The sequence below is a fragment of the Neodiprion pinetum genome, chromosome 2 (assembly GCF_021155775.2).
Source record: "Neodiprion pinetum isolate iyNeoPine1 chromosome 2, iyNeoPine1.2, whole genome shotgun sequence".
Lineage (NCBI taxonomy): Eukaryota > Metazoa > Arthropoda > Insecta > Hymenoptera > Diprionidae > Neodiprion > Neodiprion pinetum.
The window spans coordinates 30,761,856-30,777,557 of record NC_060233.1 but is presented as its reverse complement, the minus strand read 5'-3'; the positions used below and the strand labels follow the sequence as shown (position 1 = coordinate 30,777,557).

The 15,702-nt window shown below is 47.1% G+C and overlaps 1 protein-coding gene across 1 annotated transcript in view; it reads left to right on the top strand.

The window, feature by feature from the left end:
* Positions 1–2,464: 2,464 nt before the first annotated feature.
* Positions 2,465–15,702, top strand: part of salm (spalt major) — a 59,905-nt gene continuing 46,667 nt past the window's right edge. The window contains exon 1 of the mRNA XM_069133550.1: positions 2,465–3,582. Within this exon, the coding sequence (XP_068989651.1) occupies positions 3,459–3,582 (124 nt within the window). The 5' untranslated portion in view covers positions 2,465–3,458. The remainder of the gene's footprint in view (positions 3,583–15,702) is intronic.

Sequence of the window (15,702 nt, the reverse complement as noted above, 5' to 3'; positions counted from 1 at the left end):
TCGAGATGGCGTTATACCAGTAAATATACTGCAACGCGCAACGATGAGGATTAATTTTCGCGGTCGTCTGGCGACCGAAGCACCACATGTTTCGTAAGTGAGGAATATCCGTATTTCTGGTTGGAATAATAGAAACCGAAGCGCATGTGGATTATACGGGTAAAGCACAGAGTGGCGCGGAACACGGTCACGCGAGTTCAGCGCTTGCGCAAGGCAGACGGGAACTCTAAAATTGGTAAAATTCTCACCATCAGGAAAAACGGCGAGTAGAGACAAGGCGGCCGGCATGGTCCTGGAGGTAGATAGGTGGGTAGGTTAGGTACGTAACTCGGAGGCAGCAGCTGCGGGCTCAACAGCCTAGCACTTCACGTACCGTCGAGCAGGACGTAAAAACCGTGAGGACGGAGCGACGACGTCGACGGTACGCAACATCACCTCGTCACAGCGCGTGCATGTACCCGGGTAGAAATTCATAGAGGCACTCGTGTCCGCTATAATAATGTATAAGAGGGGCGGGACCACTCGGCGAGAAAAGACACGCCCGCGCTCTCGGAGGAGAGGAACCTGCCGATGCCGGCGAGGAAGCGTCACCTCGCGGCGAAGCGTCGGCGGGGTTGAAGAGGAGGATGACGAGGAGGGGGATTGAGGGGGAGGACTGCAGCGGTGGGAGTAAGACGGAGAGGGCGTTTACGTGGACTAAGGTAGATGAGAGGACGGCGTCGGTTCGTGCGGTTTGCGGTTCGCCTCGACACCGTCTCTCGTTCAACCGGCAGTCTGGTACCAGGCCGGTTCCATTCAGCCGTCCGCCGGTCGAAGCCCCCCGAAAATCGTATACGCACAGTATACGTCATAAAAGAGGGTGAAGTACCTGGAGTGCGGGTCGCGGTGGCAGGTACCTAGTCGCCGGAGATGCCGTAACCCGAGGTAGCCCAACCTGACCTGAAACCAATCTCTCTCAGAGAGAGAGAGAGAGAGAGAGAGAGAGAGAGAGAGAGAGAAAGTAAAAAACTAGCCAGCAACAACGACAACAAAAACAATAAGCTAAATATCGAAACCGAGTACAGAATAGAACGGAGTAAAGTCTTTTCGTAACAATCGCAAAAGGGAGAAAGAGGAATAAAGAAAGCTGGAGAGATGCAGCGGCGACAGCAGCAACAGCAGCAGCAGCAGCAGCAGCAGCGGCGGCGGCAGGGAAACGCGGGTATCGTAAGAGTGCGCATCGACAAGGGTGGTACTGTAATCGCGGAAGGGAGGCCGCGGCAAGGCTACTAGCGCGAGTACCTCCGGGGTTCGTTGATAAGAGAGGGGATCGCCGTCGAAGAAGAGGGGGCAAGGGGGGGGGGGTGGTATCGTCGGAGGTGGTGGGGGACCTAGCGCGCGCACCTATCCCCGCCAGGGATTGACGGGGAGTGGGGAGGCCTACGGACGTCAGCCCAGACCTGGTCCGTCCGTCGTTCGGCCGAGCCGAGCTCAACGAGGTCCGGGGCTTAATAACGGCGCAAAGCTCAGCCAGCGTGTTTCTCAAACCGTGCTGTTTTTTTTTCATTTTTTACTTTGATTGATTACTTTCGTCCACGGTAGCCGGGTGTCTCAACGACAAAACTTGTTGTTCTTGGTAATAAAAAAAGAAAAAAAAAAAAAAAAAAGGAATCAGAGGAAGACCGCGGAAGGTAGAGGACCGTTCGAAGGAGGAGAAACTAAAGAAACTGGATATCGATCGGTCGATCGAAATCGCGTAACGGAGGATCGAGGAACCCCCCCGGTCGATACGTCGCGGTTTCATGCCGGTATCAACACGCACGCGGCACCCCCGGGGCAACCTAATCAACCACCACACCGCCCTCCGCGTCGAGAAGGTGGTACGCGCAACGGGGCCGGTCCAGGAGCAGCTACCACCCACCTGCCGTACCGCCCTCCCTTCGGCACCCTCGCCCCACTCCGTCGTTCTCCCTCCCTCCCTCCCTACTTCCCTCCCGTCCCGCGGAGACACCCCTCTCGCCCTCTCCTCTCCCTCGAGGCACGTCTTAGTCGGCCCTAAATCGTCTCTCGTGTGACAACCACTGGACCCGCTATAACAACGACCTGGTGTCCAGCCATGAACTGTAAACGTAGTGAGAGTGTCGAGAATTAGTCGAGTCGTCTGGATTCACTGTGAAACCGCCTTGAACATGTACAGAAGTTTTTGTGTACATAGTATAACCTTATCGTTACATCTGTGCGTTTTTAATACAATATTATACGTATACATGTATACGTATACGCATGTGTAACATACGGCAATAATACGTATTATCTGCCTAGAGTGGTACGTTGCAGTGAATAATAATAATAATAATAATACAACAACCGTAATAACGATAGTAATAACAACAACAACCAATAATAATAATAATAATAATAATAATAATAATAATAATAATAATAATAATAATAATAATAATAATCCTCTTCGCATTAATAATAACAAGGTGTGTAAAAATTAAGAAGAGTTTATTAAACGACGATTGTTAATCGCGTACACACGTTACGATTCGTACACGCGAAGATAAACGAACCCAATGTGTATCATGTACTAATATAATAATACACCGTTGCCGCTTTGCTGGATATAACAATGTCGTCACGGTTGTAATTATAGGTATCCTCGTTGTAATAACTGTGCAAACGGAGTAAATATTGCTCCCCCCGTTCGCCCCTTCATCCGTTCCCCTCGGCGTGACTCCCCTCCCAACCGAGGCCTCCCGCTTTGAAGAAGAATCGCGAACGAAACGTTGTTTACGGTCTTCATCCCCTTGATCGTGGTCGTCTTTGGTGTTTCGGAGTAAGATTAGCGAGAGATTGATAAAGAAGTTCGCGGTTTAATCGAAACACGATACGCAAACAAATATCGTACACGCGAAACACCGATATTCACTCACTGGCTCTCTCTAACTGACAAGAGCTGGCGCAGAGACGGAGATACTTGACGCGTATAAAAGGATAAAAGAAACAACGTGACGCATGGAATTCTTACGGAAGTGGATATTGCCTGGGGAGGTGCGTCTCCCTGACTCGAGCCTCAGTGATTACGGACGGATAATGTCTGTCGAAGGGGTGCAGTGATAAAACGAGTTACGTACGTACGAGAAAACTAAGGAAATCGGTAATATTCGGGGCCGGATGCGTCGCGACGGGACGATCAGGCCGCTGAGCAGAACCGGGCGCAGGTGGATTTCCGATCATCTTATCATCGTCGCTCTTCTGCTTCCGGATCGCGTTATCGACGAGTAGAGGAGCCGAGGCGAGACTGCCGCCGGTCGTCGCTGGCTGCTGCTGCTGCTGAAAAACCGCGTGTGTGTAAAACTAGATCGCCGATCAGTGCATGGGAAGGACTTTTTTTCACCCGTTAATCACCGCCGTCGGTTGTGCGCGAGGTGCCGGTGCAACGAGGAGCCAAACGACTCCGAATACCAAGAGGTATGTCGGCGAGGCGGAAGCAGGCCCGACCCAGCCGAGCCCAACTCGAAGAGGAACTTCTCGTTCGGGGCCCACTTCTTCGGACGGCCTCGGCATCTCTGCAGAAATCGAACCCTGACGATATACGTAAGTTTCATTGTTTTGCAACAGCGGGGACGAATTTTAATCCCGATTACTCGACCTCGGATTTCCTCATCCGACGGACTCCGAGCGATGCGCGCTGTTCGGTCGTCGAAATGACGCCGCAGCCTCGTGGAGTAGAAAGGGGGATCACCTTTACAGCGTACGGTATGACAATCCTGAAATTAACTCGTGCATGGCTACGTTGCTGAAACTTTCCACGCTCCAAGTGATCCTGAATTGTGAATAGTAAATTCAATCTGCCGCATATCAAATACCGATAGACACGCAATGCGTATAATTCACAAGTTTATATGCCTGTACCAGGTGTAGGTATGTCAAGTTGAGTGGGCAACATCGAACGTAAGAAACAACGATTCAAACAGCTCAGTCGAATTTGATGAGTAAAATTTGAAAGTCTTTGAACCGTGTAATGAACAGTGGGTAAAATGATGGTTTCAATCGCAAGGGATTCTGCAAATGGTCGACGTAACAATGCGCGGAGTATAACAAAGTAGCAAATAAAATTTTCGGTGGGCGAATTGAAGTGTTCTCTCCTGGTCCATGCTTCTTTCGATGGATATGGATGATTGCGCACATTCTCTACGTAATATCGTTGCGTGAAGATCGTTCCGATCGCATGATCGTGGTTCCCGGCCGAGGTGCGAAGATCCAATTTATATCTGTAAAAGCGTATGAGAAACGAGCGGAGTAGAAACGAGAAGATAACGCTGTCAGGGATGTATAACGTGGCTGTAAGGCAGTTATTGACTCGTTTCGAAGCTGCTGACGCGTTAGTGCGGGTGTGTTGAGCAAAAGGCTGATGCAGACACGAGACCGACCGTCAGGTTATTTCTGAATACTTTGAGACGGCCGGGAAGACTTGCGCGTGATAAATAACCCTTGACATTAAATTTCTGTTAAACACGGAATCGAACATTTGCCCAATGTCTCAGCAAAACCAGTTCTAATAGCGAAAAATTGACCTTTTGTAACGCGCGAGATCTACGAGAACTCTCCCGAGTCACGGAGTACGTACGACGAGCACGATTCGTCTGAGAATTCGGCGGTATAATCAGAGCCTGGTGATAATTCTGGCTTGAAACGTGGTTCGATTATTCAAAAAAACACAAATGATAAAAATTCAACGGCTGCGGATATATCACAAGTCGAATCGGTGAATCTTATTGTTTCCGTAATTTTACCTTGATTTATACGGCTAATCGGCGTAGAAAACACGACGCGCATTCTCCGCGGCGTTTACTGCAATTTTACGACTGCAGCAGGCTGCAATCGCGAGGGTTCGACAAGCCGCTTTTGACAGTTCAACCGAACGAGATAAGATAGGACGCGTTGCCTAAGTAATTGCGGCGCGATGCCGGCGGTCGTACATCAAACGTCCCGAGTACACAAGTGCGGTGTGTGCACAAATATAACAATAACAAATGTGTATAATGCTCGGGTTCTTCGGCCCAATTATTTCTGGCATTTCATCCCGGGGACAAATTCTCGGATAGGTATGTACGAATTGCGAACAATCGGTTATTTTCTTTTGCCTCGTCTCTGCTCAGACTTGTTCGTTTTCGTGCGTGAATATTGGTGCATCGGAGATATTGAAATCGCGGATCAGGATGAGAAATCGAAGGAGAAACGTGATCGGATGTTCGATGCTCTTAGCATCCGTGCGGACCATGGGATATATTCTGGCAGCAGCCATTTCTCGTAATAGTTGGCGTGGGGTTTATTCTTAGACGGAAAATAGACGCTTAACTACTTGATTTAAATTCAACGCACCAACAGTTGCATTTCGTTCGGCGGGATCTACACACGTATATCTATACATATATGCATATGCCTTACACTCTCGCATCATCGCACCTCGTTTCACGCTCATGCTGCTTTTCTGCTTTTACTTCTGCTGCATTTTGTACCGCGCTATTTAATCCTTATACTTTGTCGTGCCGTAGTGTATTGTCACTATAACACACCTTATACTTTCGTCATACGTCACTGGGTGTATAAGTTTACGTAGATATTATAGGTATACACAGACGTACGTATAGCCACATCGATCTGAAAGATCTACGGTGATAAAATCGCGGCAGATGGAACCTGGCCCGGCAGTGAAAATGATCAAGGGGAAAAGCCGATGTGAGAATCACGTGTTACAGCGCGTAAACCGAAGGGAAGAAATATTTCGTCAGGTCAATTACGCTTCGATTAAGAATATTTTTTTGCGTCTTAAATAACTATATAGATATATAAACACCGAGTAGATAATTTCACCAAATCAGCGAAATAACCGTACAGCTTTGAACGAGATGGTTTTTCAAATTTTATGAAAACCTTAACATAATTCGAACCTAGCTCAACATTCGATAAATTCTCGTATTGATTCGTTACCGTTGATATGGTTATTTAACGGTACTTGGCTATTGCACCTAATGTTCGGAGTATCCGTTTACTCGCTGTTTCGTTGATTACGTGACTTAGAACACAAGTCGAGAGGCTGGTAAAATTTGGTCTTTTAATAAATTCAATTTTAAACGAGAGAACATTTAGTAGAACGAATAGCGAGCCATTAGTTGACTTGTCAACTAAACTAACATGAACCGAATAAAAATATCTTCTGCTTCCAGTTCCAGTGTGTAAATAAAAGGCGTTCTTCCGACGTATATAACGTGATTCCGTATAGCGCGAGAGCTGCGCAAGATAAAATATAACATGATCCTTAGATGGTAGGTATACCCCATAGGCCTAAAATATGTAATTGCGCCTGATTTCGAAACACGTCGGAGCTCGCGACGCGTGAATAATGGTAGAATTATTTCGTTATCTATGAAACGCCAGATTCTCGCGAGCCCCGCGGATGATTCCGAGAGTAGAATAAAAAATTCCTCCTCCTTTCTTCCCCCACCCCCTCGTCCTCCGGTTCGTATTCAGGAATATAGGATATCCTGCGCGTAAACGATAGCGAACAAGCGTACGCCGAGTGTGATGTTCGTCACCGGGAGTTGATAGTCGGCCACTGGAAGCTGGTGTTAATCGTTGACAGAGACAATCGGGTTGTACACGGTTTTACGGATACGGGAATCAATCTCAGTCCCCGAGCAGAGTGGCTCCGAGATCTCTCGGCGTTCACCAAACCATCCGGCAAAGATATATTATACGTATAATACAACGCAGAGCGTCGTTTAAAACGAAGGCGCGAACGCCGCTGATCGTCGTGCGTGTCTGATACCGATGCGACATTATTAAGTCGTCCTCGACTGCTGACGACTTCTGACCGTACGTATAGTCGTCGAGTGTCGTACCGGAGGAGAAGCCTTTCTCGAAATACCGAACTCTATTTTTATATCAAGAGACCGCGGTGTGAAATGAGAAAAGAACGACTCCTCCGCATCGCAGTAATGCACTCGGTGATTCCTTACGGCCTTTGCAACACCCTGTACAATATTATACTGGTTATACCAACGTACCCACTTAACGCACCGGCGTTACAACACAAGCCAATGTCACCGCACGCGATGCATCGGCGTATAATTGACGGGGCTGCCTTTTACCCTGCGGAAAACTATTGCCGAAACTCACCTTCGAACCCCCGCAATTAGCTGTCCAGCTTTAGGGCTCGGCGAGTCGAGTGCTGTGAACAAGAGGGCGGAAGGGTGGATAGAAAGAGAGTTATGCGGAGGGCTGCTCTCGACTCTGTATCCGGACCTGTTACCGGGAAATAAAGGTATAACGACGGAAACCGCGTGTAGGAATGAGAGATCAATAGCCAAGGATAGTTCACCTGGCCTCGCCTTCTTGCAGTTCCCGAGGATTCGTCCAACTTTAACGTCTCGATCCACTCTCCGTCTACCATTTCAGACATGGTTTCCATTTCGATGGACCTTGCGCTACCTCATTTCGTTGCAACGAATCGTCGCTGTGCAGCTGATAAAACACACCCTGATCATTCTTCGTTCAATCTGTAGTTGACGACGTTATCGCGGATATTCTAGAGAACTTCAAATACTTTGGCGCCGGTGCAGAAAACGAAAGTGGTAAACGTTGGTTGGATCGGTTTGACAGCTAGATCTTGGGCTTATTTAACACACTCGGTAAATAAGGAAGCGGCGGTATTCTTGGCGGTAATTGACGTGGAATCACTTCGTAAATTCTTAGTCAATCTGTCCGGTGAATCCGGTGGATCTATACTTTCTCGTGTATTTACAAACTCTGCAGATAGCGATAATTATTCAGGTTCCGCCGAGGATCAAGCTCGCTCATCTATCACTAATTCGCCAATTTTATTTTTTCTCTCAGGACCATTGCCAACTTGTTCTTCGATTCCTACGACGACCGTTACACGGTATGACATTATCAAAGAAATCGAGAGTGACGTTTATCGAAATTATTGTATCAACCAAGCGTTCCTACACGACTAATGCAGTAGAATCCACATGGATGCTCGTCAAAATTGTGTTGTTCCTTGGTAAATTCCACGTCATTGCACGATTAAAATCGACGGCGTAAAATCTTTGCCGCGTATATCAACAACCAGATGCCCTTGTTTGCGCTACATACTTATGAAGATAAATATGAGCGTACCTTCCGCGAACAAATTAGTGTCCATTCGTATTGTACGTATGATGCGGCTGAACGTTGGCACTCCGAGTTACTACACGACACGTACGTTGCGAGCTGCGTACAAGGTACGTGAATCGAGTGGGGTGTACGAGTGGTGCTTGGGTACATAGATCTTATTAAGCACACGCTGATGGCATTTTGTATGCGTCGACGATATGACAAGTACCGCTAATGCTCTACGAGCGGCTAAGCACCTATTCTCGGGCGCCGTGCAACGCCATTGTATAAACCCACACACCAATCTCGATCAGCGGTATTGGATACGCACACCCCAGGGATGGCATCGCGCGTTTAAATATTTTACACGCTGTAATTTGCCCGTCTGTTTTACAACTGGCAGATATCTTGGTGCGATGATGAAACGGAAAAACCAGATTTGACATGGTTCGGAAAAAGCTTCCGAATGATTTATTACAAGCGAGAAGAAACAGCAACTGTTTTCAAAGAAACCCTGAAATTTTTTTACAACTACTTACTTCGTTTCAGCTTGCTTCACGCGGACTCTAACGAAATGACTGTCAGTTAGGTACTGGAAATTTGTTCAATTTTATTTTTCATCGTGTCTGATTACGGATCAAGGAAATTATTACTATCGTGTCATCTCCGACACTCGAATCGTGACAACGATTTCAAGTTCTTTACTACGGCTGCAGTGAAACGGGGAGACGCGGCTGTAAAGAAATTTTCACCTTTTTATCACAAGTGTCTTTGACTTTATTAACGGCGTATTGAAAGATTGTGAGAGTATCTGTCGGCATTGAGAGACTCCGAAATAATTTGAAAGCTGAAAGGATGGTACACCGGCGATACTGAATGGAATGAAATTATTCGAATTCCGTTTGATCCAAGGAGCGAGCGCTAGAACGAGAAAGAGAAAGAGAGAGAGAGAGAGAGAGATAAAGAAAAACATTATTCCGATGGGAATAACAGAAATCGATGATCAGATTAAACTCGTGATTAAATTGAAGAGACATTCACCAACGTTTCTTGAGAAGATAATTGACAAATTATGAGTTCTTGTAAACTTCGGTGAACTATAAATCCTCAGGGAGACAAGAGTACAATACTACCGAAAGTCATGCAAGGATTTTTAATAATCAGGGTAAAAACTGCAGAACTGTCCAAACGACAGGGTATTTAAATTTCAGGCGCGCAAAGATTTCAGGATTACTGTAGTAAGTCGAAGTAAAACCTTGTTACAGATTAACACGAGAGTTCGCTTCACCGCGTTTCAAAATTTTCGAGACCAAACGGAAGGCGCGACTCTTTTGCAAACTCATTCCCGTTTCTATACATATGTATGCAGTGGAATAAGAAGATGTCTGCCAGGTCAGGAGTAAAGTAAACTTGAGAATGAGAATCGGGGAAAAATCTTTTTCTCAGTATTCTCCGTTTTCAAGCGGTGACATTCACCCACGGGACATTAATTCTCACCACGACAGACGTCAACAAGCGTAAAAATTTGGCGAAAAATTAAATTTTTTCGCCAAATTTTCATGCCGCTTGTTCAACTACCGCGGGTGTTTTCGCGCCGACCCTGCAACCGTGCACCGAATATTAATAGACCTCATATTGCACTTAGGCCGGCTACAGACGTCCCTCTTCTCTCTCTCTCTCTCTCTCTCTCTCTCTCTCTCTCTCTCTCTCTCTCTCTCTCTCTCTCTCTCTCTCTCTCTCTCTCTCTCTCTCGCTCTCTCCTCGTATCTATCGCGCGTTGCAGACAACGACGACAACACAACAGTTGTACCCGTATGCATGCAGAGGCTGGTTGCCTGCACTTGTGAATTCAGACGAGTAAATATGAGGATCGTAAATCTTTGGGCTTCGTCGTCGGCGTCGGTCTAGTGCGAGCCGGGAGGCGCGGTGTCCGTCCTTCGCGCACGCGTCGATGATCCGTCTTAACTCTTAATTGCGTCACCTTTGACCCGAGTCCCCGGCTCTTGGCGCGTGCCAATATTAACCCAGACGTTCCGTCGCGACGTTATTATCAATTAATAACGCACTCACCGACTCAATGCGTAAGTCGTAAAATCCTAAGTATGGTCAAGCACCAACCGATACTCATTGGACTCTGCCTTCCAACTTTCTAACCCAACCGAATACAACGTTGTAAATTATAATCGGTCCCTCAATTTTCTCGACGTTCAAGGAGGCTCTGGATCTTTGTGATATATCACCGTAACCTAATTCGTCATCGATCATAGTCGAGCTCGGTGTGACGCCATCTTGTTTCAAAACATCCGGAACGATGAAACTTTTGCGAACACGGTTTGCGAATTTTTAAGCAGTCCTGGAAGCACTGTTTCTTTAACGTAATTTGAGAGATTGAAGGTTATGACGAAAAAAAAAATGTCAATCGGAGAATTATCGAGTATTTCGCCGAGTCATGCGCTGAGAATAATTTAGGTTGTTATAGTAATTAGAAAAATTCAGGAAAATCAGTTTGTGAGGTTTACTCTAACTTTTTTAGTTAAATAAGGCTTTAACGTCAATTTATTGTTGCACAAGCGTTAAATTTTCGCAACAGTTGCAAGAAAATCTAGCAACAGTGATCGCAATGAAAAAGAATAGTAACGGATACTAGACTTTCCGGTAACAGCTAGAAAACTAATTTTCATTTTCTACGTAGAACTATATTTTTCGATTGTGGTAAAAAATGAAAATAGTTAAGGACCGAGCGGTAACCTGAACTAAAAATTTCTCCCAGTGTGCTGGCACGCGCGGCTTCCGGATCCACGTCGTAATAGCGTCGCGGTTCAAGTTACGCCTGATCAATGATTTTCAAGTACCAAATGAGTGTACCTGCACGACTACCGGAGGCTTTCGCATAACAATAACGTATCACGACGTTCCGGATACGTTACGAAGAACGTCGCAATTGCGCGAACGGTTCAAACGCATTCCCGAGGGTTTTAAGGAGCGCGCGGCTTCGGTCGGCCGCCTGCAAGCGCGGGTACAATTACGCGAAGGTACGGTAGGGTGAAGGTAGGTAGGTACCAGCGAGCAGCTTCGGCTCGGTTATTATTTATATCGAAGCATCGCTGCAGCGGCGGCGACGGCGTTGCGTAACACGCGGTGACGTTGATGCGGAATCGGCGTCGGATAGGATAAGAAGAGGATGAAAGTATGCGGGAAGCGGAGAACCGACGTAAGAACGGTGAAACGTCACCTAGATGCTGCCTGCCGTGGGATGAGAGGGGAAAAACACCCACGAGAGAATTCCTTCGCGGAAGTATAATATATAGGTACCGCCGATGCCGAGCATTAAACTGTTGCTCGCCTCGTTGTCCCGGTCCAATTGTGCGGTGCCTTCCTTGCGCTTCTTCCAATTACACAAAATCATCCGTGAACATTTTTCTACCACGATGATAATGATGATGACGATGATGATGGTGATGACGGTACTCATACGTCGAATCGACGCGGAACGCGTTTAGCGCGGTTTAAAACTCGTTGGCCGGTTTTTACCCGATCCCAACGTCAGCTGTCAGAAACGAAATGTCGAAGAAACGCGCTGTCCGATACCGATCGCGCCGTTCGTTCCGATATTCCGTTCTTGAAGGCTGCCGCATCGCGTTCGTTCGTTCGCAACTCGGTAAACGGTCTTCTCGCGTATCGTGCAATGAGACCAGATACACAGATCAACGATGCGGTGAAACCCGGAAACATCGCAGGCTTAATTTCTTACGAACCTACATTACACTACACGATATTCAAGCAGGGTCGATGACAATTAAAATGGTTGATTTCATACCGAAAGAAACGAGTACGGGAGTTCTGCTCTCACGAACGAAGAACGATCCTCGAAGCTTATATACCGAGCATCAAACGCCAAGTGCTCGCGAGGTTCAAAATGGGAGAACGGAATTATTCTTCTCCTCTTTCCCTGGTCCTTTTCCTTTTATTCGTGCCTCTTTGTCTCCTGCCCTCGTCATACGCGAAGCGAAACTCCAGGTGATCCGTGACGGGAGATACTCGCTCTCCTGGTGCGAGAGGGAGAACCGGGGGACCGAGTGGAGCGAATAGCACCGTAGTTTTTGCAATGGAAGAAACGGGTTTGACCCAACCGCTAATTGGGCACCGCGGCACTGTACACACAAGGAGAGTACCTAATTTGTTGCCAATTTCGCAAAGATAGCTCCCCGCGTCGTTGGTGCTGCTGCTGCCGCGTCTTCTGCTACAGCTTCTGCTTCTGCTTCTGCTTCTGCTTCTGTTTCTGGACCGATGATATTGATGGGTGTTCCGCTATTCGCGGAATGCCGAACTCGCCGTCATCGTTTCAGGGTGCTTTTCGATATCCGTTTTCGCGCCACGATTCGACGAGAGCAACGCGGTGAAAAAGTTTGCTGTATAATATTGTAGGAAATCGTTGCAGGAGGTGAGCAACGCGCTGGAGCTTATCGCCTCTATCAATTAGATGTACCGAAATATTTTGATGAAAATTTGAAAAATAACCGCGGTACGGGACAAATTGATAACCAAGTTCGGACGGATCTTTGGTTTCTCCGTAGGAGGGCACGCGAGCGTACACTTATAACTCTCTTCTGCGTGGCGCACTTTTTCCCTCTTTTTCACTCTCTTTATTTTTTCGTCTCTCCCTCTCTTCCTCTCGTCTCTGGATGCTCGGTGGATTTACGACGGCGATATACGGCCACAGCCTCCATAATGTCGCCTGTAAACGGATATGCCTGGGAGAGGACATGCGCCGAGCAGCAAAAGACTCGGGACTTTGAATTTCCTAGGCAACCCTGCACCGCGGTACCTTTACAGTTTAGACAAACCAACCAACATCCCCATTCATTCTACCAACCGCAACGACATCGGCCCTCGCCTCGCTCCGCGGTAAGAGACATATTTTCCCAATGGCCGCGGTAGGTAGGTACACGATGCTGATCGTAGTCGCGTTGAAAGGAAATCATTTTACTGCGGTATGGGATAACCGCCCCCGCACTCTCGTGCCTCAGACATCGGGATTCCATTGAGAAGCTCTCGAGAGGATCGACGTACGAGTCGACTTTGAAAAACGGTTCGGAACTCGCGTCACAGACATATAACGCTCACACAAGTCTGCCGGTCCGTGAATCGAATAAGCGTTACCTACGCAATTTTGCGATTCAATTCGAAGTTGTTCCCAACAAGTCCGAACACTTCGCGATATCATGCCAGGTCTCGTTTAAGGATCAGCAATTTACTCCGAACCTCTGACCTCTGGTTAAGCTTTTCCAGACTTTGGGCTAAATTAGAGAGCAACCGTGCACCGTAAGGGGAATTATTACGAGGCTAGTGGTCGGAGGATTAGCGTCATAAAACACGCACAAACCAGTGTAGGAGGGACAACCAGACGCAGCTAGGGACGAGCTAGGCGAACGAAGAGCTGTGACGTGGTCTTCGAATGCGTGATCAACGGACCGAGGACAGATCAAAAGCCAGAGCCGTTTAAGGGCGTTCGTTACATTATTTCGCGCCAGCGAAAGGGTTCCAACTTATCCGCGCGCGGCGGCATTCACCAAAAGCGAATTCATCCCGCGTGGGGTGAATGCGCGGTGTATTTACTTAATAACCGACCCGTCGCCTCGTCTGATCATCGCTGGGCTTTAATCGCGACTGTTCAGAGCCCGGGGGGTCCTCAACCCGCGTTTCGGGACGGTTATTGATAACGCCTTTCTCGACGCCTCTGCCAACATCACGAACGCTCGGAGCGAGAGAGAGAGAGAAAGACGCGTGCCGTGGCTTCGACGGGAATAGATTAATCGCAAACAGTTCATATTGCAAATTTAACAAGACGAGATGCTGACGAGATCTGAAAACTAATTACATCCGCTTTGCGAATGTGGCGATGTGGATTTTTTGTGTTGGTGTACTTGTAACAAGATTCATAACACGATGGCAGATTCGTAAACACGATTAAAGGTTTGACTATTGAATTTTTTGACAAAGTCTGGGAATAAATTTGTGAAACAAACATTTCGACAAACCGGTGCACCGTTTCCCATTAATGACAGGAGGTTTTAGGTAGCCGATATATAGGAAAATTCGAATAGTAGGATCGGGAATTAGAGAAAAAATTTTACTATTCGTCAGAACTACGGAACCGATTATTATTCTCTACACATTTAATTTCCTTGATTTGCAATCTACTGTGGAATACTTTCATCTAACGTTGAAGCGATTCATCGTGAAGACATTCCGTTTCACGAGTTTGACGATGGTCTCAACATTGATGAGTAGTTCGCACTTGTGTTACACATTTTTCTGAGCATAGTATGAATACCTATAAGAGAGACATCGATACAGTTGATTGATTGATCAAGGCTTGTGATTCCAATTTTCAATCTCAAGCACGACTGCTGTCAGGAAAAACGGCTTAAACTAAAAGAGTTAATGAAATATATAAGAATGGCACAATTTCGGAACGGCTTATGTGTAACTGTTACAGCGACGAGTCCGTGCTTTGAATTGCAGGAGAAGAAAACCGGAGCATGAAGAAAGGTGCAAAAAGCGAATTGAGCGGTCTGAAAAGAAATCAATTTTCGTCAATTGTTACTTACAGTACTCCCTTGTAACATCTCGAAGATAAAAAGAGACAAGGATCGTGACCCGCGTAGTACGGTTTTTTGCGTTTCTTCCTTCACCCCGAATTCTCGCATAGGCGCCCGTAGCTATGAGAAGACGCCACAAAGACGCGAAGACATAACGTTACGCCGTTGAATATAAGAGGACTCGAACACCGGACTGCGAGAAGTTTAATAAAAATCCATCCATCGGCTCCCCGCAGCCGTATCTAGATACGATTCAACACGTTTTCTACTCGGGCGGTCCCGAATCCGGGTGGGAACGCAATTGCGAAATAATGATAGCTGCAATAACAATAATAACTAGGGTATACGAACCCGCCGGTTGGCTGCAGGCGGGGATTCCCCTGCGGGAAAACGAACGAGACACCCTGCTCTCGCTGCAGGGACACAGAGAAAGAGAATGAATGAATGAATGAGGGGGGGAGAGAGAGACAGAGAGAGAGAGAGAGAGAGATGTCCCCACGTTTTGTCATTTGACATCTGCATTGTCGTTGCATCGTTATATTGTACACACTGTACCCTGTGTACGCATGAATATATGTATACGCATGTTCTCTGCGTATATTTCGTTGCTAGATCGCTGGTTCGTTCGTCGGTTGCTTGCACCGAATGCAGCCAGAAACCAGGCTACTCATGCACGCTTCTGCACCCCGCCATGCACCTTGGGGCCGATCGGATGCCTTGTCCACGTTTTACGGTTGACTTGGCTAAACAGGATCGCATTAGTGCCCCCCCCCCCCTTCCTTCCCCGATTTCCCTTCCCTCCCAAGGCTGTGCCTATAACGTAGGGAGATTAGCATCTCGGGGTACAATTTTCCTTTCTGTGTTTTTTTTTTTTTTTTTCTCTCAGCTCTTTATTATTACATGTACAGTTCTCTTTTCGCATCTTTCTCTCTCTCTCTCTCTCTCTCTCTCTCTC